The sequence below is a fragment of the Coturnix japonica genome, chromosome Z (assembly GCF_001577835.2).
Source record: "Coturnix japonica isolate 7356 chromosome Z, Coturnix japonica 2.1, whole genome shotgun sequence".
NCBI classification, from domain to species: Eukaryota; Metazoa; Chordata; class Aves; order Galliformes; family Phasianidae; genus Coturnix; species Coturnix japonica.
Window position 1 is genome coordinate 32,036,936 of NC_029547.1, and position 20,697 is coordinate 32,057,632.

Sequence of the window (20,697 nt, forward strand, 5' to 3'; positions counted from 1 at the left end):
GAGTGTATCCCACCAAACACACTCCAGCTTAACCATCTAACAGTATTTTGGAAGGATGGTTCAGTATTCGATGGCTGGCCAAGTCTTCAGTCTTCCACCTGCCCTCATAAGGGTCTTGTAGGTTTTCTCATGCTGCAGCTGAAAAAAGCAGAAGAGCCCACTACTTCTTTTAACCGCCAAACTATCTATTTCATAGGATTTAACACATGCTTATGTAAAAAAATCCTTTGTTATTGCCTCTTCTCCCTAGATATACAAAAGGAACAGACTGTTTTCTGATTTCTTCTCCTGCATTAAGGCTGAATTAAACCTCACTGAAGCTGCTTTGTGCGCCCATTGTGTAGTACCTGGAGGTAACCTGTGAGGTGCTGAACAGGAAACTATGGCTGAAGCAGTCTCAAAAGCTCAGGAGCAGCACACATCCCCATCAGAGGCAAATGTGTGCTTCCCAGGAACACTGAATTAGTACATGGATGGAGTTCAGCTGAGCATTGCTTTGGACAGCAGTGTGCCCATGCCTGCCAGCTGAGAGCTCAGGCTGTGGAGTAAAGAACCACGTATAGCTCAGTGCCAGTCAAATAAAGCACATGAGTCCCAAGGGCAGCTTGGCCTCAATGGGCTTTGGAAAACGAGGTGAGCTGTGGCCACAAAAAGAGGTGGGTTGAATCAAGCAGTGGCCATTGCTGGTAAAAGTTTTCACTCTGCAGGAGTGAAAACATTTCACTCATTCACAGGAGGAGCAGCAAGCTCACCTCTGCAGGGCTCAGTCTCTGTTTATCCCATTGCTCAGCTTTTCTCCTTTTACCTTTTGGCTCTCAGTGACAAGAACAGTGTACTGTTCACTTATTGTCCTTCATAAAACAAAAGGCAATTTTTTCCTCTTGGGGGCTCAGCTTGGAACACAGATGGGTTGAGCTGCAGCCTTAACAAACCCAGGAGTATCACCCTGAGAAACATCATTGCAAGAGGGATTTTCATGTTCTAATTTAAAGGAGTTCTTATGTTTCTTCTCTTTCCTTTTTCTTTTCCATGTATTACTCCACTGCTGAAGGAAAAATGAAGTACTATAGTCTTGAAAGCAAACAGAATTGCATGAAAGATTATCACTCCAATTTCCTTCGAAAACTACACTAACTAGTTTTGTTTTGTTTTGCAAGCCTATCTGGTCAAAGAGCTTAGAAATACAATGAAAAGCTGCCTAGTCTTAAAAAGCCATTTTCTCTCTCTGGCATCTTCTTTAAAGGCAAGACCTCACACAAGATGTTAACAATGTCAGAATGTAAGTCCATTTCATTTAGGACAGTCCTTATGGCTTGCTGACAGTAAAGTCAAGGAGGGTTTTTATCTGGCTTCAGTACACTCACGTGGTTTTAAACTTGCTTATTGGTAACCTAAAAGATTCTTGCTCAAAAGAAGACAAGATAAATGCTGATGATATGCCCATAGCAGACCAAAATTAAATTAATCTTGTGCTTTTCCCTTTTTCTCTTTCCACCATTGATCTGGAGAGCTTGCAGAAAAGATAACCTCTGCTGTGAGTTTGTACACTGTCAGCACAGAGGGAAGGGTAAAGGTCCTTAATGGCAAACTTTGCATTGCAGCTTTGACACGAATAGTGCCAGCACCCGGGTGCCAAGTTCATTCATTACCTGGCTGCCTGATTGTGCAGGGTGACTTCTGACAGGAGTTCAGAGAATGCTCATGGCCTTAACTATGCTTGCAACACTGTGGCACCATGAAGCCTTATCCTAGTATTTTCACTAGTGGTGCTCATAGCATATAGCATCATAGGATCATAGCACTGAGGGAGGGAAATGGATCCTTAAAGGCCATCTAGTCCAACTGCCCTGCAACAAACAGGGACACCTACAACTCAGTCAGGTCCCTAAGAGCCTTGTCCAGCCTGACCTTCAATCTCCAGAGACAGGGCAGCCACCACACCTCTGAGCAGGATGTTCCAGTGCTTCACCATCCTTGTTCTGAAAAACATTTTCTTTATAATCAGTTTAAAATCTCCCCTCTTTTAGTTTGACATAAACATAAACATATATTTGTATTGTTTTTCAACTTAGGTTGTGGTCCTGAAAGTGTAGTTCTCTGGGTTCACAGCATCGATTCACCTCTACTTTTTGCTTCTCTGTAGCCTTTTTCACACACACTGAAGGCCACCTCCATTGATTGAACAAGGCATCTGGCTGCTGCTTGGCAGCTCAGGCACCTGGACTGGCAACTATTTCCTGCTACCAACAAGCAGCGCAGGATCTAAGGACAGGAGATACAGTCAGTGAGATTTATCGCTGATAACTGGGTACAGAATGAAGTGGTAAGCGCCATGAAGTGATACTAAAGATACATATCTAATGATTGCCATGCTTAAAATCGGGTCAGTTCCTTCGAAAACGTCCAACAGATTTGCCAGCGACCCGGGCTCAGTGCAACAGGTGCCAGCTGGACCGGGAGACGCTGCCGACGAAACTTCGGGAAGCGACCTCAGCCTCCCCCGCACTCCACGACCAAGCGGCACGGTCGGACCCAGGCTCGGAGCGGGGCGGGGGCCGCCGAAACCCCACCCCGCGGGGCAAGTCACCAGGGGGTGGGGAGATGGTGACAGCTCCAGGAAGCCACGCTCGGCAGCGGCAGACAGCGGGAAGCAGCTGGCCGCAGCAGCACTCCTACCAGCGCAGCCGTCCCCGCTATGGGCTCCCCGCAGCGCCCTCCGCTCGCCCATGTCTTCAGGGGCACCTTCGTGCACTCCCGGCCCGACGCGCCCATGGAGATCCTGCACGGCCGCCTGCTGGGGGTTGACGACGGCGGCACGGTGAGAGGCGCGGGGCCGCGGGGCGATGCGGGAACCTACGCCGTACGGAGGCGGTCAGGAAACGGGGACCTGTCCGATCGAAGCGGGTGGGGTGGGACCTCGGGGAAGAGATCGGAGTCTGGGGGCAGCCGGAGAGGACGGAGCAGCGTGTCCGCGGGGAGCTCCAGCCTGCTGTGGGGCGACGTATGTTCCCAGAGCACCTGGAGCGCGGCTGTGCTCGGCTGGTCTCCGTTTTCCTTCTGTCTTACAGGTGAATTTGTCATTCTCCGTGTCAGAACAGTAAGAATGGGTGTGGATAGTTGCCGAGTCCCCCCTGTACAGAGTGGTCTTTTTCTTCTTGTTACAAGAAAAAGCATGGAATGTGCCCTTAAAAAGTTTGGAGAACGGTACCGCTGGGCACGTTAATGGCACAAACTGAATCTAAAACGAATGTAAAACTGATAGCGCAGGGCCGGTCCTGGCAGGAAGCTCAGCCATGTCACTGGTTGAGACTCAGCTTCACGGTGCGTAGGCAGAGCAGCAATTTCGCCTAGACTTAGCAATGCATGTAGCAACCGTAGGTATAAGGAGAAAAGTCATTTTCTTTTCTTCTGATGACTGTACAATTGCATCAGGCTTTGGTAATGTTTGAAATACATTGAAAATACACAGTTAGTTCCTGCAGTTCACCATCCTTCACCATCCACACAGGTCCATGAAGATCTCCTTCAAGTCAGTTCTCCTACAGCTATTCTGAGTCTGGCACAGTGTATAGCAGAGTCCCTGAAAAGCTGGATAGGAGGTGAATAAAAAGATAGAAAGTTATGTATTGAGAGATGTCAACTAAAAGCAATAGAGCCGAATGAATAAACGTTTTGGTTTGTGTACCTTGGGTGCAGGAAGTGGAAACTTCTGTCTCTCATCTTCCTCTCTTAGTGCTAATTCTTGGTAAATGTCACTATGTTGTGTTCTAAGCAAATTATTGCTTTCCAAGGATTTTCTTGAAAAACACACACTGTATCTGTACCATGCTCTATCTATTGATTTCTGCCTCAGGAGAGTTGCTCTCCTCCTCTGGAGGTATTCAAGACCCACCTGGGTATCTACCTGTGTGGCTTGCTGTAGGAGGCTGCTTTGCAGGGGGGTCTGGACTCAATGATCTCTGGAGTTCCCTTCCAGCTCCTACAGTTCTGTGATTCTATGATTCTGTTTATCTCTCCCCCTTCTCTTGGTGAACAAGGATGCACTGGATGTGTTTGCCATGCATAAGTTGATGCATTTCCACGCTGTTTAAGAAAAAAATCTGGTAAAACACTATTGTCCAAAAGGAAAACTTTAACCAGAATAGATTGATAAGGACTTTCATAATCTTTTCTGTTTGGGAATTCGTGACATTTTACAATTCCAGGGTCTAGCACAGTGCGGTTTGTTACCATTTAGCCTGTTATCATAATTTTGCTACATGGAGAACTTCCCCTGTAATCACTGAATATGTGCTTCTATGAGAAGGACATGGTAGTTCAAAGATTTTTACCTCTATTGTCAAGATATACACCAATACAATTTTGCTATTGCTTCCAAAGAATTAAGCTTAACTAGGTTTAAATAAGCTTAACTTTTGCCTCACGTTGCTGATTCCATCATGCAAAGTTGATCTCAGGAGAGCTGAACGGCTTTTGTGGTTAGCCAGGTGCTGTTCTCACAGCCGCAGGAGTGCACAGCCAGGACACAGAGTGCTGCCTGGTCCCGTGCTGCATGCTGAAACACAGCTGTAGAGCCACAGATGGGGTGTCAGCTCTCTTTGCTTTGCCTTCAGATGAAAAGGGAGCTTTAATAAAGAAAGCACTGCCTTCAGGAATGCACACCCAAATTATCGTAAGTTAACAAAGTAAGTCTATGTTTAGAGTGGTTTGCAGAGCAGCACAATGCTCTTGAGGAGTTGCCAATAGAAAGGGTAACATTTGTCAAGGTAAGGAAAATAAAGCCAGCTGCAGACTGGGTTGTTGTTGAAATGCTGGTGTGAATAATATAGCTGAGTAAAATATTAAGAAAGTAGAACAAGTATCAAGATAAAAGCTTCCTTTGAATGACTAGGAGAAAATGTCATGGAGTAAGTGTTGATATTGTCAAGTAATGACAATTTGACTTATACCAGCTGTGATAGCAGGTGTCGTGTGTTAGCTGACAGGGGAGGAAGGTATCAAGTCAAAAACTGATATGTGGGGTTCATTGATTCATCCTTCTCAGCAGTTTGGGCTGTTGAGTTTTTGAGCAGTGTAGTTTGATAAGCAATGCTGTCTCTCATCTAACCCTGTATTTCAGTTTTGAGAATTAAATAAGCAATAGACATCATATCTGTAATGATCAAACTGTTGAAGATGGTAGCCTCATTAAACAGTGCTGACAGCAGCTCAGTGAGGCCAAGAATGGGACAGCGTAATGGTAGGAGGCAGGAAACAGCTGTGTTAGTGCCAGCAGCTGACCACTGTGGGCACAGAGTGAGATGTGAAGGATGTGGGAGGGAGAGAAGAAAGGACTTGTTGCTCATGTTCAACTCAATGTCATAATTGAAACAAATACAGATACTGCTGCTGGATCTAGAGGGAGGAAAAGATAAAAAAAAATAAAAATAAAAAATAGAAAAAAAAAGCATGTTTCATAGGGCAATCTAACTCACGTTCTATCTTCCTACTCACACTATAGTGCTTGGTGGCACTCAGGGTTTACTGTATCAGGGTTAATATATAATTAACTGGGCCATCTATGTGCTCATGTTGTCTGAGGCTTTGGACATCTCCTGAGATTAAGAAAAGGGGCTGATGATGACCACTCAGCTCATCATCTTCTGATCCTTTAGATGTATCACATGGATGGCACATAATAGTTGATTAGCCGCTGTTGGCAGCTGGTAGTAGCTGTTGATCTACCTGATTTTTGTGATAATATCTTTCTTAATTGCTGGTTACTGTCCTTGTGTTCTGTATTTACAAGAGGAAATTCATAGCCTTACCAGTGTACTTTTCTGATTCTGTAGTGATCTTGGCACAGAATTTCTTTTTGACTTCACAGTGATGGGTGTAGAACTAGTTAAAAGGTTTGGTTCCCAGTGAATCATGGCAGCTGTATTGAATGTACAAGCAAATATTCCGGATAATAGGCAAGTCTCGGTTTGCAGAGACTTTAAGCAACTCACTGCTAGAAAGACGGCCAAAACAAAGGCCTCATGAAGCAGTGGAGAATGTCTTGTGCAAAACTGAGCAGTTCTATTGGGAAGTTTGTTTGAAAAGAGTACAGATGCCCCGCTTATTCATCCACAGCTGTATTTGGCAGTAATAGACAAAGTGCGAGGGTTAGTGCTGGTTTTACTTGTCCGTTCCCTTCAAAATTATTTTTTTATTTCTTCCACAATTTGTGTGTTTTATTTATCTGCGCTGTATGTAATAGTCACTTTTCCATGGCAACGCCTGTTTCCAGCATTTGCCATTTCTTTTTCTTTTCTTTCTTTCTTTTTCTTTTTTTTTTTTTTTTTGGTTTAGCAGCTCTAACATTAGTCATTCTGAATCCATTTTTACTTCAGCATCTGAGTGACATTTTCTTTATTGCTCATCAGAAATTTTGGTAGGTCTGTTTTCTGATCCCTCAGCAGATAGAGCAATGGAACGGGCTGAAGGGTTTGAGCATCCTTCTTGAGAAGGAAAGAGACACTGCTTCTTGTGAACCTGTAATGGACTATAACCTTACAGTTATTTCTGGTATGATATTTACTGGTACCATATGATATTAATAGCTTTTTTTCTGCCTAAAAGAGTAAAACCTGCTCTTTAGACAAGGTAAAAAATACAACACAAAAAACCTATATGTGTCCTAAAAGATCAGTCTTGAGCTTCTGAGAAAAAAGCTCTTACTTACACCATGGGACCCAGGTGACTATGTGTTATTTTTAGGCAGAAATTGTGGTTTGGCAAAAATTTATAGGCTCTGAAAGCCCAGAATATACTGTCTTTGGTTGGAGGAGGCAGTGGGTTCTTCTGCTCATCCAGTGCCATGGAAACCTGGATCCTGCCTGGAGCTTGTTGCAGCAATCTCAGTGCCTGGGCTCCTGCTCCTTGTTTCTTGCAAAGTTGTTGAGCCTAGCGTTGTCAGATGAGAGAACTGAAAAACTGAGAATTCAGCCTGCAAGAGTCATGTTTTAGATTAAAATACCATGGAATCTGAAAATAGAACTAAAGTGTGCTAAATCTCTTAGTTGGCAGCAGAAATGCACCAGCAGTGGTGCTAATGTCCTCTGGGAGCAGAACAGGAATGAGTAACTTGAGACTGTAGGGTTAAGTCTTTTTGGTTTATTTTTTGGTTTATTTTTATTTTTATGATTATTATTAATAATAATCATAAAATACCCTAGGCGTATTTTAAATCCGTTCTGTAAAACTAAGAGATTATTTGATTATTATATTTTTTCCTTTAGTTTCTTTCACCTTGCTGTGGTCTTAGAAAATAAAATAAACGACATTGAAGGTATGAGCAGAAAGTTAGGAAGTACTTAGTTCAGTGCTAAGTCTTGGACAGAGTAGTTAATTTTGACCCCTCCACTATAATTACCTTCCAGTAGGGGTGTCACCTACTTCCATAACTATTGACTGTACTGCTGGCAGCATGGTAGTTTAAAGGAGTAATACATGTTACAGGTACAATTCTACTCGTGTATTACTTCTGAATGAATTCATTTTTTCTCTTACATGTTAGAAACAACTGATGAGGGTTGTTCATTTATTGTGGATAGTTAGCTGGAAATCACAGCTGGCAGTTGGGCAAGTATTTCAATGCAAATTTATCAATTTGTGTAAAATGTGTGTAAAATCCATTGTAAGATATGACGTCCTTTGCCACCATTTAAAGATAATGTGGGAATTCTACTTATATGACTATTTTTGCCTTCCTTTCAGATTGTGTTTCTGGAGCAAGCTGATCAGCAGGAGCAACTGGCCAAGAAGTGGGGATTCAAAGCATCTGACATAAGAGAATTGACTCATCAGTATGTGTTTTGTTCAGATCAACTGCACCAAATGCATTTCACTCTCTAAGCAAAGTAGTGTAGGTTCATGTGAATAGCTTTAGGCAGGGAACATGTTAAATCCTGTCTCAAGGGCAAAGATCCCTTTCAGTTCTGTTGCAGTTTGTAGTCAGTGGGCTGCCTACATCCCGTGTGAGGCCTGGAGTACGAGCCTCTACTTGTGTGTATTTTGCATTCCCCAGTTTGAGATTGCAGCCATTCATTGCAGTGAATTCTGCTGGCAGACTTGTACTGCACAGACCAAAGTGCCATATTTAGTTCTTATGCATGAGTTCCTATGCCTCTTTGGCTCATACAACAGTATCAGACAATGATCACCCTTCAGATGGTTGTCTTTTTTCACATTTGTTTTCTGAGCAGGGGGCTGTGCCTTGCTAGCCAGCTTGAAACTCTAAACTTGATAAATGTAGATAGCCGTGGCATTTCAGATACAAAACTAAATTGCTTGAGCTTTGACACACTTCCTTTTAAAAACTAATAAAATTAGAGGATTAGAACTTCTAAAAGGAGATCCTCGTATTTCTCATTGTATTGCAGCATGAGTTTTGTTGTTGTTTGTCCAATGAAATTCCTCACCTTCCTAGTAAGTTTTGGATTGTAACCACCATGCTTTACTGTGGCACAGCTGTAAACAAGGCATGGCTTAAGGACTAGAACTGCAGGGTAGCTTTAGAATTCAGTTGTTGAAAAATCTGTATGCCTTGTTGGAACACTAATCATACAGAATATATGAGTCATCAGATGTTTTCCTCACTTGAAATAGCCTGGGGAAAATGGAAGGTGCTGGGAATATGGATCGGACTAAGAAAGATCTTTCAGCATTTCCAGTATACAGGGAAACAGAAAGAAGGGAAATTATAAAGAGACAAAATCACTGTTCATTCAGTAGCCAGGGAGAAGGAAGGAAGGCTGGGAGCAATGTTATCCTCTATGGAGTTCCAGCACCAAACAAAATAATTATAGCAACCTCCTAATGATATTGCTATATTCATCCCTGTTATCTTGTGAGTATTGCATGGCAACAAACTGTATTACACTTTCATTGTAAAGACGCCTTTCCTGTCAAGATACTGAAGAGATATTTTTTTCAGATGCATCTTTATTTGTATTGGTAGATAAACCGTCTATTCTTTCATTGAACCTTGAAATTCCTAGGCTGAGTAGATGCATAGATACAGATACATACACTGCGGGAAAACTGGGATGCATGCAGTTCACATTTTAGTAAATGAGTCTTTATAAATATATCTATATTAGGAAGCAAGAGTGTATTTTCTTTAAGTGAAGTAACGTTAGTTGTTGTGAAGCCAGTTAGCTTTTACTTCTTATTATTTACTCTGGGTAAATATTAAACACAAATAGATTTGTTGTGCTCTTAACATTAATATCTAACTCCAGATTGCTTTTCTGTCAGGTAGCTGTCTGTTATTCTGTATAAAAGATAGTCAGCTTGGAGCTTGGGTAAGGCTGTAGAAGGAGTGGATATGCTGATGCTGAAAGAGTAAGGTTAATTTCTACTTGTGTCTTACTCCTGAAGCTTCTGCTTAAGCATACTGCTTAAGGCAGAACTACTTACCTTGAAAAAAACTGTGGAATTTTTTTACTATTTGAGTTTTCTTTTCTATTCCCAGTGAATTCTTTATGCCAGGACTGGTTGATACCCACATTCATGCTCCTCAGTACTTATTTGCTGGTACAAGAGTAGATCTACCTCTTTTGCAGTGGTTAACTACTTACACATTCCCAACAGAGGCGAAATACAAAGAAAGTGATTTTGCAGAAGAAGTGTACACCAGAGTTGTTGTAAGTATTGCAAATGGTTGTACGTATTGACCACATTTCTATTTTAAAATACATGCAAGTGTTCAGAAGGTCAGCAGAGCTAAGATAGCGCTTTTTGATGTCATGAAAATCAGATAAAACTGACAACACACCCACTGTTGTAACAGCCAGCCAAGTTTGTTTCCTACAACTTCCAGTCTTGTTCTGACAGTTAATTTAATCACATGATAGATTAACAAACATCTTTTCTTATATCTGAGTATAGTGACATGTACTGAAGAGTACTTTCAGTGTACGTTTAGAAGTAGTCAGACATAGTAAAAAAAACCAAAACCATTCAGAGATTGATTCTTTTTATGTGCACACCCTCTGTTTGATGAACATATACTGTGCAAAGTTTTGGTGAGGAAAGAGACGAGTTTCACTGACAGCAAAATGGGTGTTTTGGAGCAACTGAGAAAGAAAGTTCTACAGGTTAAATTTCTGCAGCAGGAATACCTTTCACTGCTGCTGAAGTCTGTTGATGGTATTGTGGCACAAAGGAAGAGACTGTGTTTGAGCTGTGCTGGTTCTGAGCAACAAAGAAGCTGAACTTCTGAACAATAAGCAGAGATGTCATCTTGCAGGGTACTGATTCTGTGATATAACTTAGAAGTATCCTTTAGTATTTTAGGCTGAAAAACCTTCACAAGATTAAATGACTTGACCAATGTAAGCTGCCTTGCATTTGTATTATTCTATGAAACCATGCTGTCAAAACAATAATATAGTGAATCTGAAATACACAAATCTCTAAAAAATGACTTTATGTCATCTTACCCTAATAATAGCAACTAAGAGAAGCTTGGTCATAAAATTTAGCAGCAAGCACAGATGTCTTCAGGTATGTAGAACGTGGAGGTGATCTCACCTTCCAGCTGTGTATGTCAGCAAACTGTTATGGTCTCCATCAGTTCAGATGGAGTGACATCAGCATAGATCAAGTGCTCACTGTGCAACATATTTAATAACACCACCTGGAAAAGAATTGCCAGAGAGAGCTCAGAGTTAGCTGAAGAAGCATCAGCACAACAGTTAGGCTTGTCTTTTTTGTATCAAGGTAGATAGGGCAATGTCAGGAAAGTGTTTTTATGCCCAAATGCTGCAGAATATTTTCAGGTCTGCAGAGCTTCATGGCCAAGTGTCAGAAAGGTATCCAGCTGTATACATAGATAATACTTCCAGAATTGTCTTTAATGTCCCTTTGTTGACAAAACAAAGCTACAGAACCAATAGTTTCCTATCCAAATTGGAGAGTATAAAAAGACTCAAGGCATAAAGGTACCCTGAGAACCACCTTCTTAGTGATTCTCTGTAGACTTAAGTTGGAAGACAGAATGAATATACTACTTCTCAAGTAACTTTGACATAATTGTTATAGGTTAGTAAAACACCCCCCAAATCTTCAGATGTGGTCTTGAAAGAGGCATTTGAATGAGTGAAGTTCTGTTATAAATCAGTAACACAGCATTATTTTGAATTTTTCATGCAGAGCTCAGAGAAGGAGGAACAGGACAGAATGCACTGGAGGTGGAAAAGCATGGTCAAAGATATGGGAAAATAGGATGAGAGGCTAAAAATAGTTGGTCTGTTTAGCTTATAAAGGCAGCAAGTAAAGAATAAGGTAAAAGTCCATAAAGAGTAACTGGCCTAAGTAAGATATACCGGAAGTTGTACTGTCCAAGTGCTAAATTTAAAAATGTAATTTCTTTAAGTTTGTAATGATGTGGAACTTCCTCATGAGCTGAGACCAAAGGTTAACAAGAGTGATGGGTGACTAAACTAATGAATTTGAAAAAATTTTGAAAATTATCCCCTCTTGTTATAATGTAAAGATTGTGACATTTCTTTTAAAGGACTCTGATCGTGCTTTGGGGATTATGGTAGTATTCAATTGCTAGAAATAGCCCTAAGCCTACAGGAATCAGATATGTGTCTTTGTACTTCTGGAGTTGTAATTAAAACATGGTGAAAATTTAAAGAAAAAACAATATTCTGTTTACAATAATCGCTATACTCTGTAAAGCACATGAACTGAGTGAAGTTGGCTGGATTGTAGCTGGAAAATCCTCTGATGCCTCAAATTTTGGAAAAGCCAATTCTCCCTGCTGATATTTTCAGAAAATAAATAAATAAATATATGGTTTTAGTCTTCACTTGACAATGATTTTAGGAATCCATAAACACAGAATCTGGGATTTCAAAAGCTGAGGAAGCAACTCTAGCCATTCTTAAAATATGCATTGCATGGAGAGTCCCACCTTTTATCTTCTTTAAGAAAGAATTCTCAAATTACATTGTAGCCAGAATCCAATTTAACCCTTTACTGTGGATAGGAAGTCAATAAACCATCCATTAGTCCCCAAATCAAATGAAGTTATGAATGACCTCATGACTTAACGTAACTTTAAATGAGCCTTCATCTGCTGTTATGTCCTCCAAAAGTAATATGAACAGGAATCAGCCACCCTCTTCTTTCAAACTGTGTAATTACATAAATAATTAAATTTCTCTCTGAGCTGTTCTCAGCTTACTTTTACCCTGGAGTTTGTTACTTTGGGTTCAGGGATAATGAGGGATTTGTGTACCTGACAATTTATTACACCATACAAAGGTGCCAAAATGAAAACCACTACTTTATTTCCAGAGTCTTGTTTTTTTCCTTCACTTTAAGAAATGGAGAGCCTTTCCAAATGAGGAAATAATATAGATGACTGAATGTTTGTGTTACTCCATATGGTTCTAGATAAGCATAAATCAGAATTCAGTTTTCAGTTTGAATGAAGAAAATACAGACTGGTTTCTATGGGCTTAGCAATTGTTGAAGACCTACATCACTTTGAAAGAGGAGTTTTTGTATTTCTTAACATTCATACTCTAAAAATGTGATTATGGAATTAGAAGGCTATATTTTGCCTTCCCTCTTGACTGTAACTCCTGCGGAATTTCACAATAACCGAATGTTCTTGCAGTTTGAAATCAGACTGGCAGTTCTGCATTTTGACAGCTAGACCAATTTTTTTTTCCCCTGAAATTACTGAAACTGATTTCTTTTTATAGAGAAGAACTCTGAAGAACGGCACCACTACAGCTTGCTACTTTGCAACAATTTACACAGATACTTCTCTTCTTCTGGCTGACATCATAGGTAAGACTGCTGGAGTGTGTTTGGAGGGAGGTTGTGCTGGCTGCTGAAGGAAACAGAACTTGGCAGTTTTAAACTAGCAAGGGATGTGTTCTTCAAATAAATTGATTTTTTTTTTAAATTATTTTTTTCTGTCACTCCAGCCCCATTAACTTTCACTTAATCACTTCTCTCCTACTGTTTGCTCCTTCTCTCTCTGCTTTTCATCCTGTTCTTCTTTCCTAAATCAGCTGCTGACTGAGCTTGAATGATGTATGCTGGAGTTTTTCTTCAGCTGCAGTCCTCTGCTGTTTCCAGCCTTTTTGCTGTTTGAGGATTTAAGGGCTGAATGACAACAGGTGCAGTGAGTGCTTTAATTTCCTGATACGCTGAAGTTTCATTTAGAAATCAGCATAAAAAATTTCCATGCACCCTTCATCTCTTCCCTCTTTCTGTTCACAGTCACAGATGGCTGCTGTTTCTGTGGAAGTTTTATGTTTGTTGCAGGATTTCTTGAAGGACATCTCCTGCAGGAAAGTGATTAAATCAGAATCTCACCCAATATTTACCAGTCTTCCTGATTTTTGTAGGAAACCTAGGAATTTGAAGCCAATGCATTCATCAACTCAGACATCAAAGACAGGCAAAATAAATCCAACTTAGAAACGTTTTTACAAGCTTATGCATTTTGTTTGTGTTACACCTGACTTCTCAATCCTGGTATTGATGAATCTCAATAAAGAGGCTAGAAGTAGCTCCAGCCACAAATGGGAGGCATGCTGGAGCCCTCTTTTCTTTTTCTTATGGAGAGAAGGTTTGTTGATATCTTCTTGGCTTTTTCAGCTCAAAGTGCTCATCTGCTGGAGGACATGATTCATGAGTACCTTGATGCATGAGTTCCTCATGCATCAATTTGCAGCAGTCATCTTCAGTCACTGCCATGAAGAATTTTGGTTGCGACCCTCAATTATAACTCAGAGTTGGATATTAATGTGAAAAGGGAGAACTCCTACTTATCTCATTTTTGGTTTAAAGTTTTCAAGTATAGCCCCACCTTGAAGATTCTTATCTTCAAATACCATGGATTCTCTTCATTTTAAGTGATGTTCTCAGGGGTGGAATTTACTATTTTGATTTCAATGCAGTCTTTGGGAGCAGTTTTTTAAGAGAAGCAGTAGTTTTGAATTTTATTTTCTTATCATCTCAACAGATAAATTTGGGCAAAGAGCATTTGTTGGCAAGGTCTGTATGGATATGAATGACGCTGTACCACTTTATAAAGAGACTACAGCTGATTCTGTTCAAGAGACGGAAAGGTAAGATGATTAAAAGGATGGCACGGCCTTTAGAAGTAAGACATTTTAGTACATCTGAGACATGAACATGGAGCTGATCAGGGATTTACAGATGTAAGAAGTGTTAATAGGAAGTGATCTTCCTGCAGTATTGTTTTCTATTGTTCTAGTGATTCATGCTTACCCAGCTGCTGCACTGCATATGCAGTTTCTCTGTGGCTCTTCCAAAGGGAGAAACTGCAGTGGCATGGTTTGGAAAGGACATATCTGTATTGTAGCCTGGCTTCTGCTTCCTCTTCACAGTTGTGTGGGGAGAAGTTATATGACCTGACAGGAATGGTGGGTTAGGGAATTGGTTCCTTTTCCCTCATTAAGTTCTTCTCCCATTAAGTTCTTCTTCTCATTAACTTTCTCCTGTTTAGAATAAAGTTTGATTCCTAAAGTGGTAGGAATTGGCAGTCATAGATATTCTGTGTTCCTCTTTGCCTACAGTGTAACACTATTGAAAACACTCTAACTTGCAAATGAGTGGATGCAGGAGAATCAAGTAAAAACAATATGCATGGTGGATTTACTGTAGCTCAGAGGGGAATCCAGGACTGAAGCATGGGTGCCTGCTGACTCGGGTTTCCCATGTCTTCTGTGTCTACCCTCTGAAGATACTTAAACACCTTTGCTGGACATTTACAGCATACAGTTACATTCACAGCATTGAAATATGACTTTGCTCATGCTACTATTTATGCATCCTCGTAAATGTTTCAAATACCTTGCTGTAAGAGAAAATACTGAACAGTATTTTAAATCTCTTACAGCACTTCAGTAAAATTGCTAGCTTGTTTTTGCAAATCATACTGGAACAGTGTCATTAAAACTTAGAAACAGTAATAGGTTTCTAATGGTGTTTATATTTGAAGACATTTTAAAATTTATAGTATTAGTCATTTGTGCTGTGCTAATATTTGCTTTTATTTATCTAAATCCCTCTTTTTTTGTAATACAGTGAGTACTGATGAAGGGGCTTGAGACTGTCAGAACTAGCTGTGCCATTTTTAAAGTATCACAATGAGCTATATAGCTTTCCTTTAAGTACATTTCATGTCTTTGCTCCATTCTCATGCGGTTTGGTTAATAAGTGATGTTCTTCAGCAGTGGGTGAGAGTGTGCCACAGATACTCCACAGCCCTCTGGAGAAGTTTGCTTGTTGGCGGCACTCACCTAATCAGGCCTGAACCTCACCAATACAAGTTTAGAAGAACAACACAAAACCAAGATAAGAAATGTGATATATCACACCGTCAGAAAGCTTTCAGTTCTTTGCAGTTAACCTATGGAAATATTTGTGTTGTATGCATGGAGGCAGTGTGCAATTCCAAGTGTTTCATTTCAGTCTGCCCTTCTGCTTTGAAGAGTATGGGAAAAAAAAGCTGATGAAATGAAAGCTAGAATACTGCATGTGCCACTGGTAACGGTCCACTTGGAACAGGAAGACCCATGTCCAAACCCATTCTACAGAAGATGTTTGAACCTGAGCTTATTTCTTTATAGAGAAGTGTGCATACCAACGAAGTATCGATTGATTATGGCTAGGTTTTTCATTTTCAAAATAGTGCTGCTGACATTTAATGGATGTGTAAAGGAATGAAAATAACCATCCTGAGGTTTTGGATGATGCTTGTGTTGCAGTTTGTGATATAGCAAATATTCAGTTGACATATCGGATGAGTCAATAAGAAGAAAGACAGAAATCCAACTCATATTGTCTGGCGATGGCGTGAAAGTTCCTTTGCTCATTACAGAAACTGAGCATAGGTGTCACTTCCAGATGGTGATATGGCACCAGCACTGGTATTGTGAATCTAGCCTCCTGTAACATTTTCTTTTCCACCTGAAGAGAAATGTGATCCAGTGTTTGTTGTGACTAAATTGAGGGTATTCTTGGACTAAAATCTGTGATGTAAAAATTCAGAGGCCCTGTCCAATTTGGGGATTTTGTTTCCCTTCAAAGCCAGAGAGGATTTCATTTGCCCCACGTTGCTCCATGAACAGCCTTAACTATCCGTATTGGCAGTCTGGAGCTTTCTGTAGTTGTCCCTGAAGTAGCTTCTTTTATGTAACAAAGTAAGTAAATCTGCAGTGTATTTTCTTTGATGTACAAGCATTTCCTGAAAATCAAGGGTTCTGTAAGTGGATGAGGATGTTTATAATTACTGTAAGCAACATATGAAATATGTCTGCATCTTTTAAAAGTGGTATTTAAATTCAAACTCTATTTATTTCTGGGACTGAAATTTGTGGATAGGTAAGATTTCTTTTTCTTTGAATTTGCAGCAGCACTGTACAGTTATATTTTCAATGAATTTACTGTAATGTATTTTGTTCCCAGTAAGAACTCAAAGTAATTACCACTTGTCTAATATTATTGTGAATGAAGAAGCTTTTGCATTTTCAGGATCAAATTCCTGTCTAGAATAATGTCTTGTGACTGTCCTGACGTGGTTGTGGTGCACATTTTTATGTAAACTGAGATTCTGGTCCAAATATTAACCTATGCCTCAAGTGTTCAAAAGGACATTTAAGTAAATATTTTCTGTTTTTTTCATAAATTATGATACAGATTACAGATGATATTTATAACAGCTTTTTTCTTTCTTTTTTTTTTTTTTTTTCCAATTCATTTTCAGGTTTGTTAGAGAGCTACTGGAAAGGCAAGTAAGTAGAGTTCTCCTATTCTATTCATACCTGTATTCAGAAAATGTTGTGTGCATACAAGAAATAGTTAATCCATTGACAGATTCCGCTGACTTCATGACAAATCAATAAATACACAGACCTTTCTGAGTAGCAGACAGAAGTCATCGTTCTGCAAAGTGTTCTGCAAGTCATGATGCTGTGAAATTGATTCATAGCAAGCGGATTCAGATTTGTCAGAGCACAAAAATGTAATGTTCTGTGAATTTTCTTTATTCACTTCAAACTGTTAAGCATCTGGCAGAGAACAGTTTTCTGTTAAGGAAGGGTGAAAGTCAGTCCCGAAGTCTCTGGCACGTAGCTAGATGAGTAATAGAAGTTTTCAGCAACAGGAAGCAATGTCTTTTCAGCACAGTTACTAATCCATTATCAAATCAGTATTTTGTGTCACCACGTCTTCCAGTGTGTTTCTAAAGATAGACACAGGCTGATGCTCCAGTATTGCAGTCAGGAGTACTACTTTTCATATCAGCCTTTTGTTCTTGATGGTTTAATTTGTTGTTAATTATATCTCTGCACATTTGAGGATAGATGCCTCAGGCTTAATATCTAGATCATGTATATTAATGAGTAGACTGAAGTGCAGATGCCTCGAGCTTGTTGTGTCTCAGAGATGGTATAAGAAATTGCAAGCCAAGTTACCACATACTTTCCTCTGCTGGTTCTATGTGCACAAGAAGGGGAGGTACTGCCAGTTTCTGAAGGCGGAGCTGCAAAGGCATTGTCTAACTCTTCATGACAGTTTTAACCCAGGAGAGCAAAAGTAGTCCAGGTAACCACTGTTTCCTCCTGTACAGTGTATCTAGTGGTGCCACTAATCATCCTATCTGTTCAGTATAGGGATGGTAGGAGCAGTTTGGTCCACTGCAAGGTGAGAGGAGAGGACCAAGCAAGCAAATGCTTTGGCTTTACATAACTTTGCAGTTTTACTTTACTAGCAATTTGGTGCTCACAGTTGAAGGACTCAAAAACAAGTCTGGTTATTCATCTGGCTCATTTCTCATGATGAATGTGGACTGTGAGCAAATATGAAGAAACATCCAGTGATTCTGCTGAAGTCTTGTAAAATCACTGGAGGAGAGAATTCTAATAAGAACTTCAATTCATTAAAGCTGTTTTCAGAGAAACCTTGATTCTCTTCCTGTGCTGACATTTCTGATAAAAATAAGAAAATGACTATAGTTTTATCCATATGTAGTAAAGAATGAGCAGTAGATATTGTTATAATTCTGGTTGCTAATACGTATGAAGGATCACAGTCATGTCTTTTTAATATTTTCAGTATCCAAGGGTACTGCCCATAGTAACCCCCCGCTTTGGCCCTTCCTGCACAGAAGATTTGCTACGTGCACTTGGTGATTTGGCACAAACTCATGATCTCCATGTGCAGGTAAGTTGTGAGCTCTGCTTACAGTATAAATGTTGTGGGCAGAAACCATAAAGACCAGCCAATTTTAAAAGTTTCCACAAGACAATTGAATTACATCGTTAACTTGAGGTCCGTCTTTTAAACTCTTTTAAACTTTTAAACTTTAATTTTAAATTAAAATTGTAACAGTACTGTACAAGAGCACAATGACCTCTACAATGCTCATAGCTTGAAGGATTCACAATTCATCTATCCCGTATGGTGTATTAAATGGCAGACTGGCACAAAGTATTGTGTTAGAGCAACCCTTGTGTTGGTAAAGGTCACTGACTCTTGTCCAAGGTTGCATTGTCTGCTTCTCTGCCATCTGCTGTTTCTGTACAGGCAGATTCTGTCTCAGTTTCTCATTTTTTTTTTTTTTAATCTTTTTTTAAGCTGTTAATGTTCTAGAATTTCCTGTGTTTGCCTGACTTCTGTGGTACACTGCTATTCTTCTTTTACATCATGATCATAACTATCGTTTTATTTACTACTTTAACATCTGCCAAATACCTGATGATTTGCTATGTTACCAGACCACTGGGATGGACTATCCAAGCATATCTTCTCAAATGGGTTTTAAAGGAACAAATGGAACTAATTTTACAAGCATCTCTCCAATGAAAATAGAAACCTAAGTGCTATGTCTAACAATAGGCTTTACAAAGATTATTTTGTATCATTATGCACTTAGCAGCAGCAGGTTGCTCAGAAGTTTGAAATGTCAGGTTTAATGCTATTTAAAGAACTCACTGTTATTTATTTTCTTATTGCAGAGTCACATAAGTGAGACTGAAGAAGAACTCAAAGTTGTGGAGAATATGTTTCCTGCCTACCAGAATTACACAGATTTGTATGATAAAAACAAGCTGCTTACCAGCAAGGTAGCTGCATATAAGCTTCCACAAAACAGATTAGATTAATCTGTGTAGAATATATAAGCAGGTTAATTGTAGTTATCTGGAAAGTCTGTATTGTTCTGTCAACATAAGTGGTATGTGGGAGAAATTGTTTCTATGTTCTGCGTTGCACGAGTGTTAATGAAGGTACTGAAATTTTAGACAAACACATGCTTTACCTCAAATTATGGGAGAGAAACACTGTAGTATGCTTATGTGAATTTCTTGACTGTGAAGAAAAAGGGGACTGAGGGGTGTTTGTTGATGCTCAGCTGAACATGAGTTGACAGTGTGCCCAGGTGGCCAAGAGGGCCAATGGCTTCCTTCTGTATTAGAAATAGTGTGGCCAGCAGGAGCATGGAGGCAATCATATCCCTGTACTCAGCTCTGGTGAGGCTGCACCTTGAGTACTGTGTTCAGTTTTGGGCCTCTCACTACAAGAAAGACATTGAAGCCCTGGAACGTGTCCAGAGAAGGGCAACAAAACTGGTGAGGGGTCTGGAGCACAAGTCCTGTGAGGAGCGGCTGAGGGAGCTGGGATTGTTTAGCCTGGAGAAGAGGAGGCTTGGGGGAGACATCATTTCACTCTACAACTTCCTGAAGGGAGGTTGTGATGAGGAAGGGCTTGGTCTCTGCTCCCAGGCAACAAACGGGACCTGAGGAAATGGCCGCAAGTTGTACCAGATGAGGTTTAGATTAGACATAAAAAAAAAACCTTTTTCTCTCAGAGAGTGTTCATGCACTGGAATGGCTGCCCAGGGAGATGGTGGAATCACCATCCTTAGTTGTGTTCAAGAGGCGTCTGGATGAGGAACTACAAGATATGGTTTAGTAGCTTGTGGTAGTAATGGTGATGGGAGGATGGCTGGACTGGATAATCTTGTAGGTCCTTTCCAAACCTGTGATTTTATGATTCTATGATTCTATGTTCCCTGAGCCTGTATCCAAGGATCTTCAGAGGACTGGGTGGAGACTAGGCACCACTGGTAATGTAGGACTGATAATTCTTTGGCAGTACTCCATTTTCCTCATATTTAAAATTTAAAATTTTCAAAGGCATGAAGGAAAGCTGGAAACTTGACAGGGATTAATGATTGAACTTCCCTTTTCTGTCTTTGAAAACTTGCACAAGCAGTATTAATTTTGTTCTGTTGCATTGCACTGTCCACTGTTTGTATCTATGTAGTAGAGGCGAAACTTGTGCCAGGAAAGATTGAGTCTCAATTCTGTCAAATGTTTATATCTGTAGCACTGACAGTGGTTACTTAAATGTGGGGTTACCAGTCACTCTTGATGCTAGGCTCTTTGGTGTGGAAGCATCCTATTAAATACAAGCATAACAAAACAACACTCTCCTCTCCCATGCCATCAGTACTAAGATAACAGATTTTTTTAATGATCTTTCTCAGGGCTGTGGCTGAAATATTTAATAGAAACATAGCATGATTTAAGTTGAAAAAGACCTTCAGGGACATCAAGTTCAGTCATCAACCTGATCTACCATCACTAAAGCATTATTGTCATGTCATAT

General features: G+C 40.1%; 1 protein-coding gene across 2 annotated transcripts in view; it reads left to right on the forward strand.

Annotated features, from left to right (window-relative positions):
• The first annotated feature begins 2,598 nt into the window (after positions 1 to 2,598).
• The window catches only part of GDA (guanine deaminase), a 31,366-nt gene continuing 13,267 nt past the window's right edge, over positions 2,599 to 20,697 (forward strand). Inside the window, exons 1-8 of one of the 2 annotated variants that reach the window (XM_015849128.2) lie at positions 2,599 to 2,818; positions 7,741 to 7,829; positions 9,500 to 9,671; positions 12,750 to 12,837; positions 14,024 to 14,129; positions 16,793 to 16,820; positions 18,142 to 18,249; positions 19,044 to 19,151. In XM_015849128.2, coding sequence (XP_015704614.1) covers positions 2,696 to 2,818; positions 7,741 to 7,829; positions 9,500 to 9,671; positions 12,750 to 12,837; positions 14,024 to 14,129; positions 16,793 to 16,820; positions 18,142 to 18,249; positions 19,044 to 19,151 — 822 coding nt within the window. In that variant the 5' untranslated portion in view covers positions 2,599 to 2,695. Of the gene's footprint in view, positions 2,819 to 2,969; positions 3,069 to 7,740; positions 7,830 to 9,499; positions 9,672 to 12,749; positions 12,838 to 14,023; positions 14,130 to 16,792; positions 16,821 to 18,141; positions 18,250 to 19,043; positions 19,152 to 20,697 lie in introns of those variants that run through there. The other variant, XM_032441247.1, reaches the window with a different exon arrangement.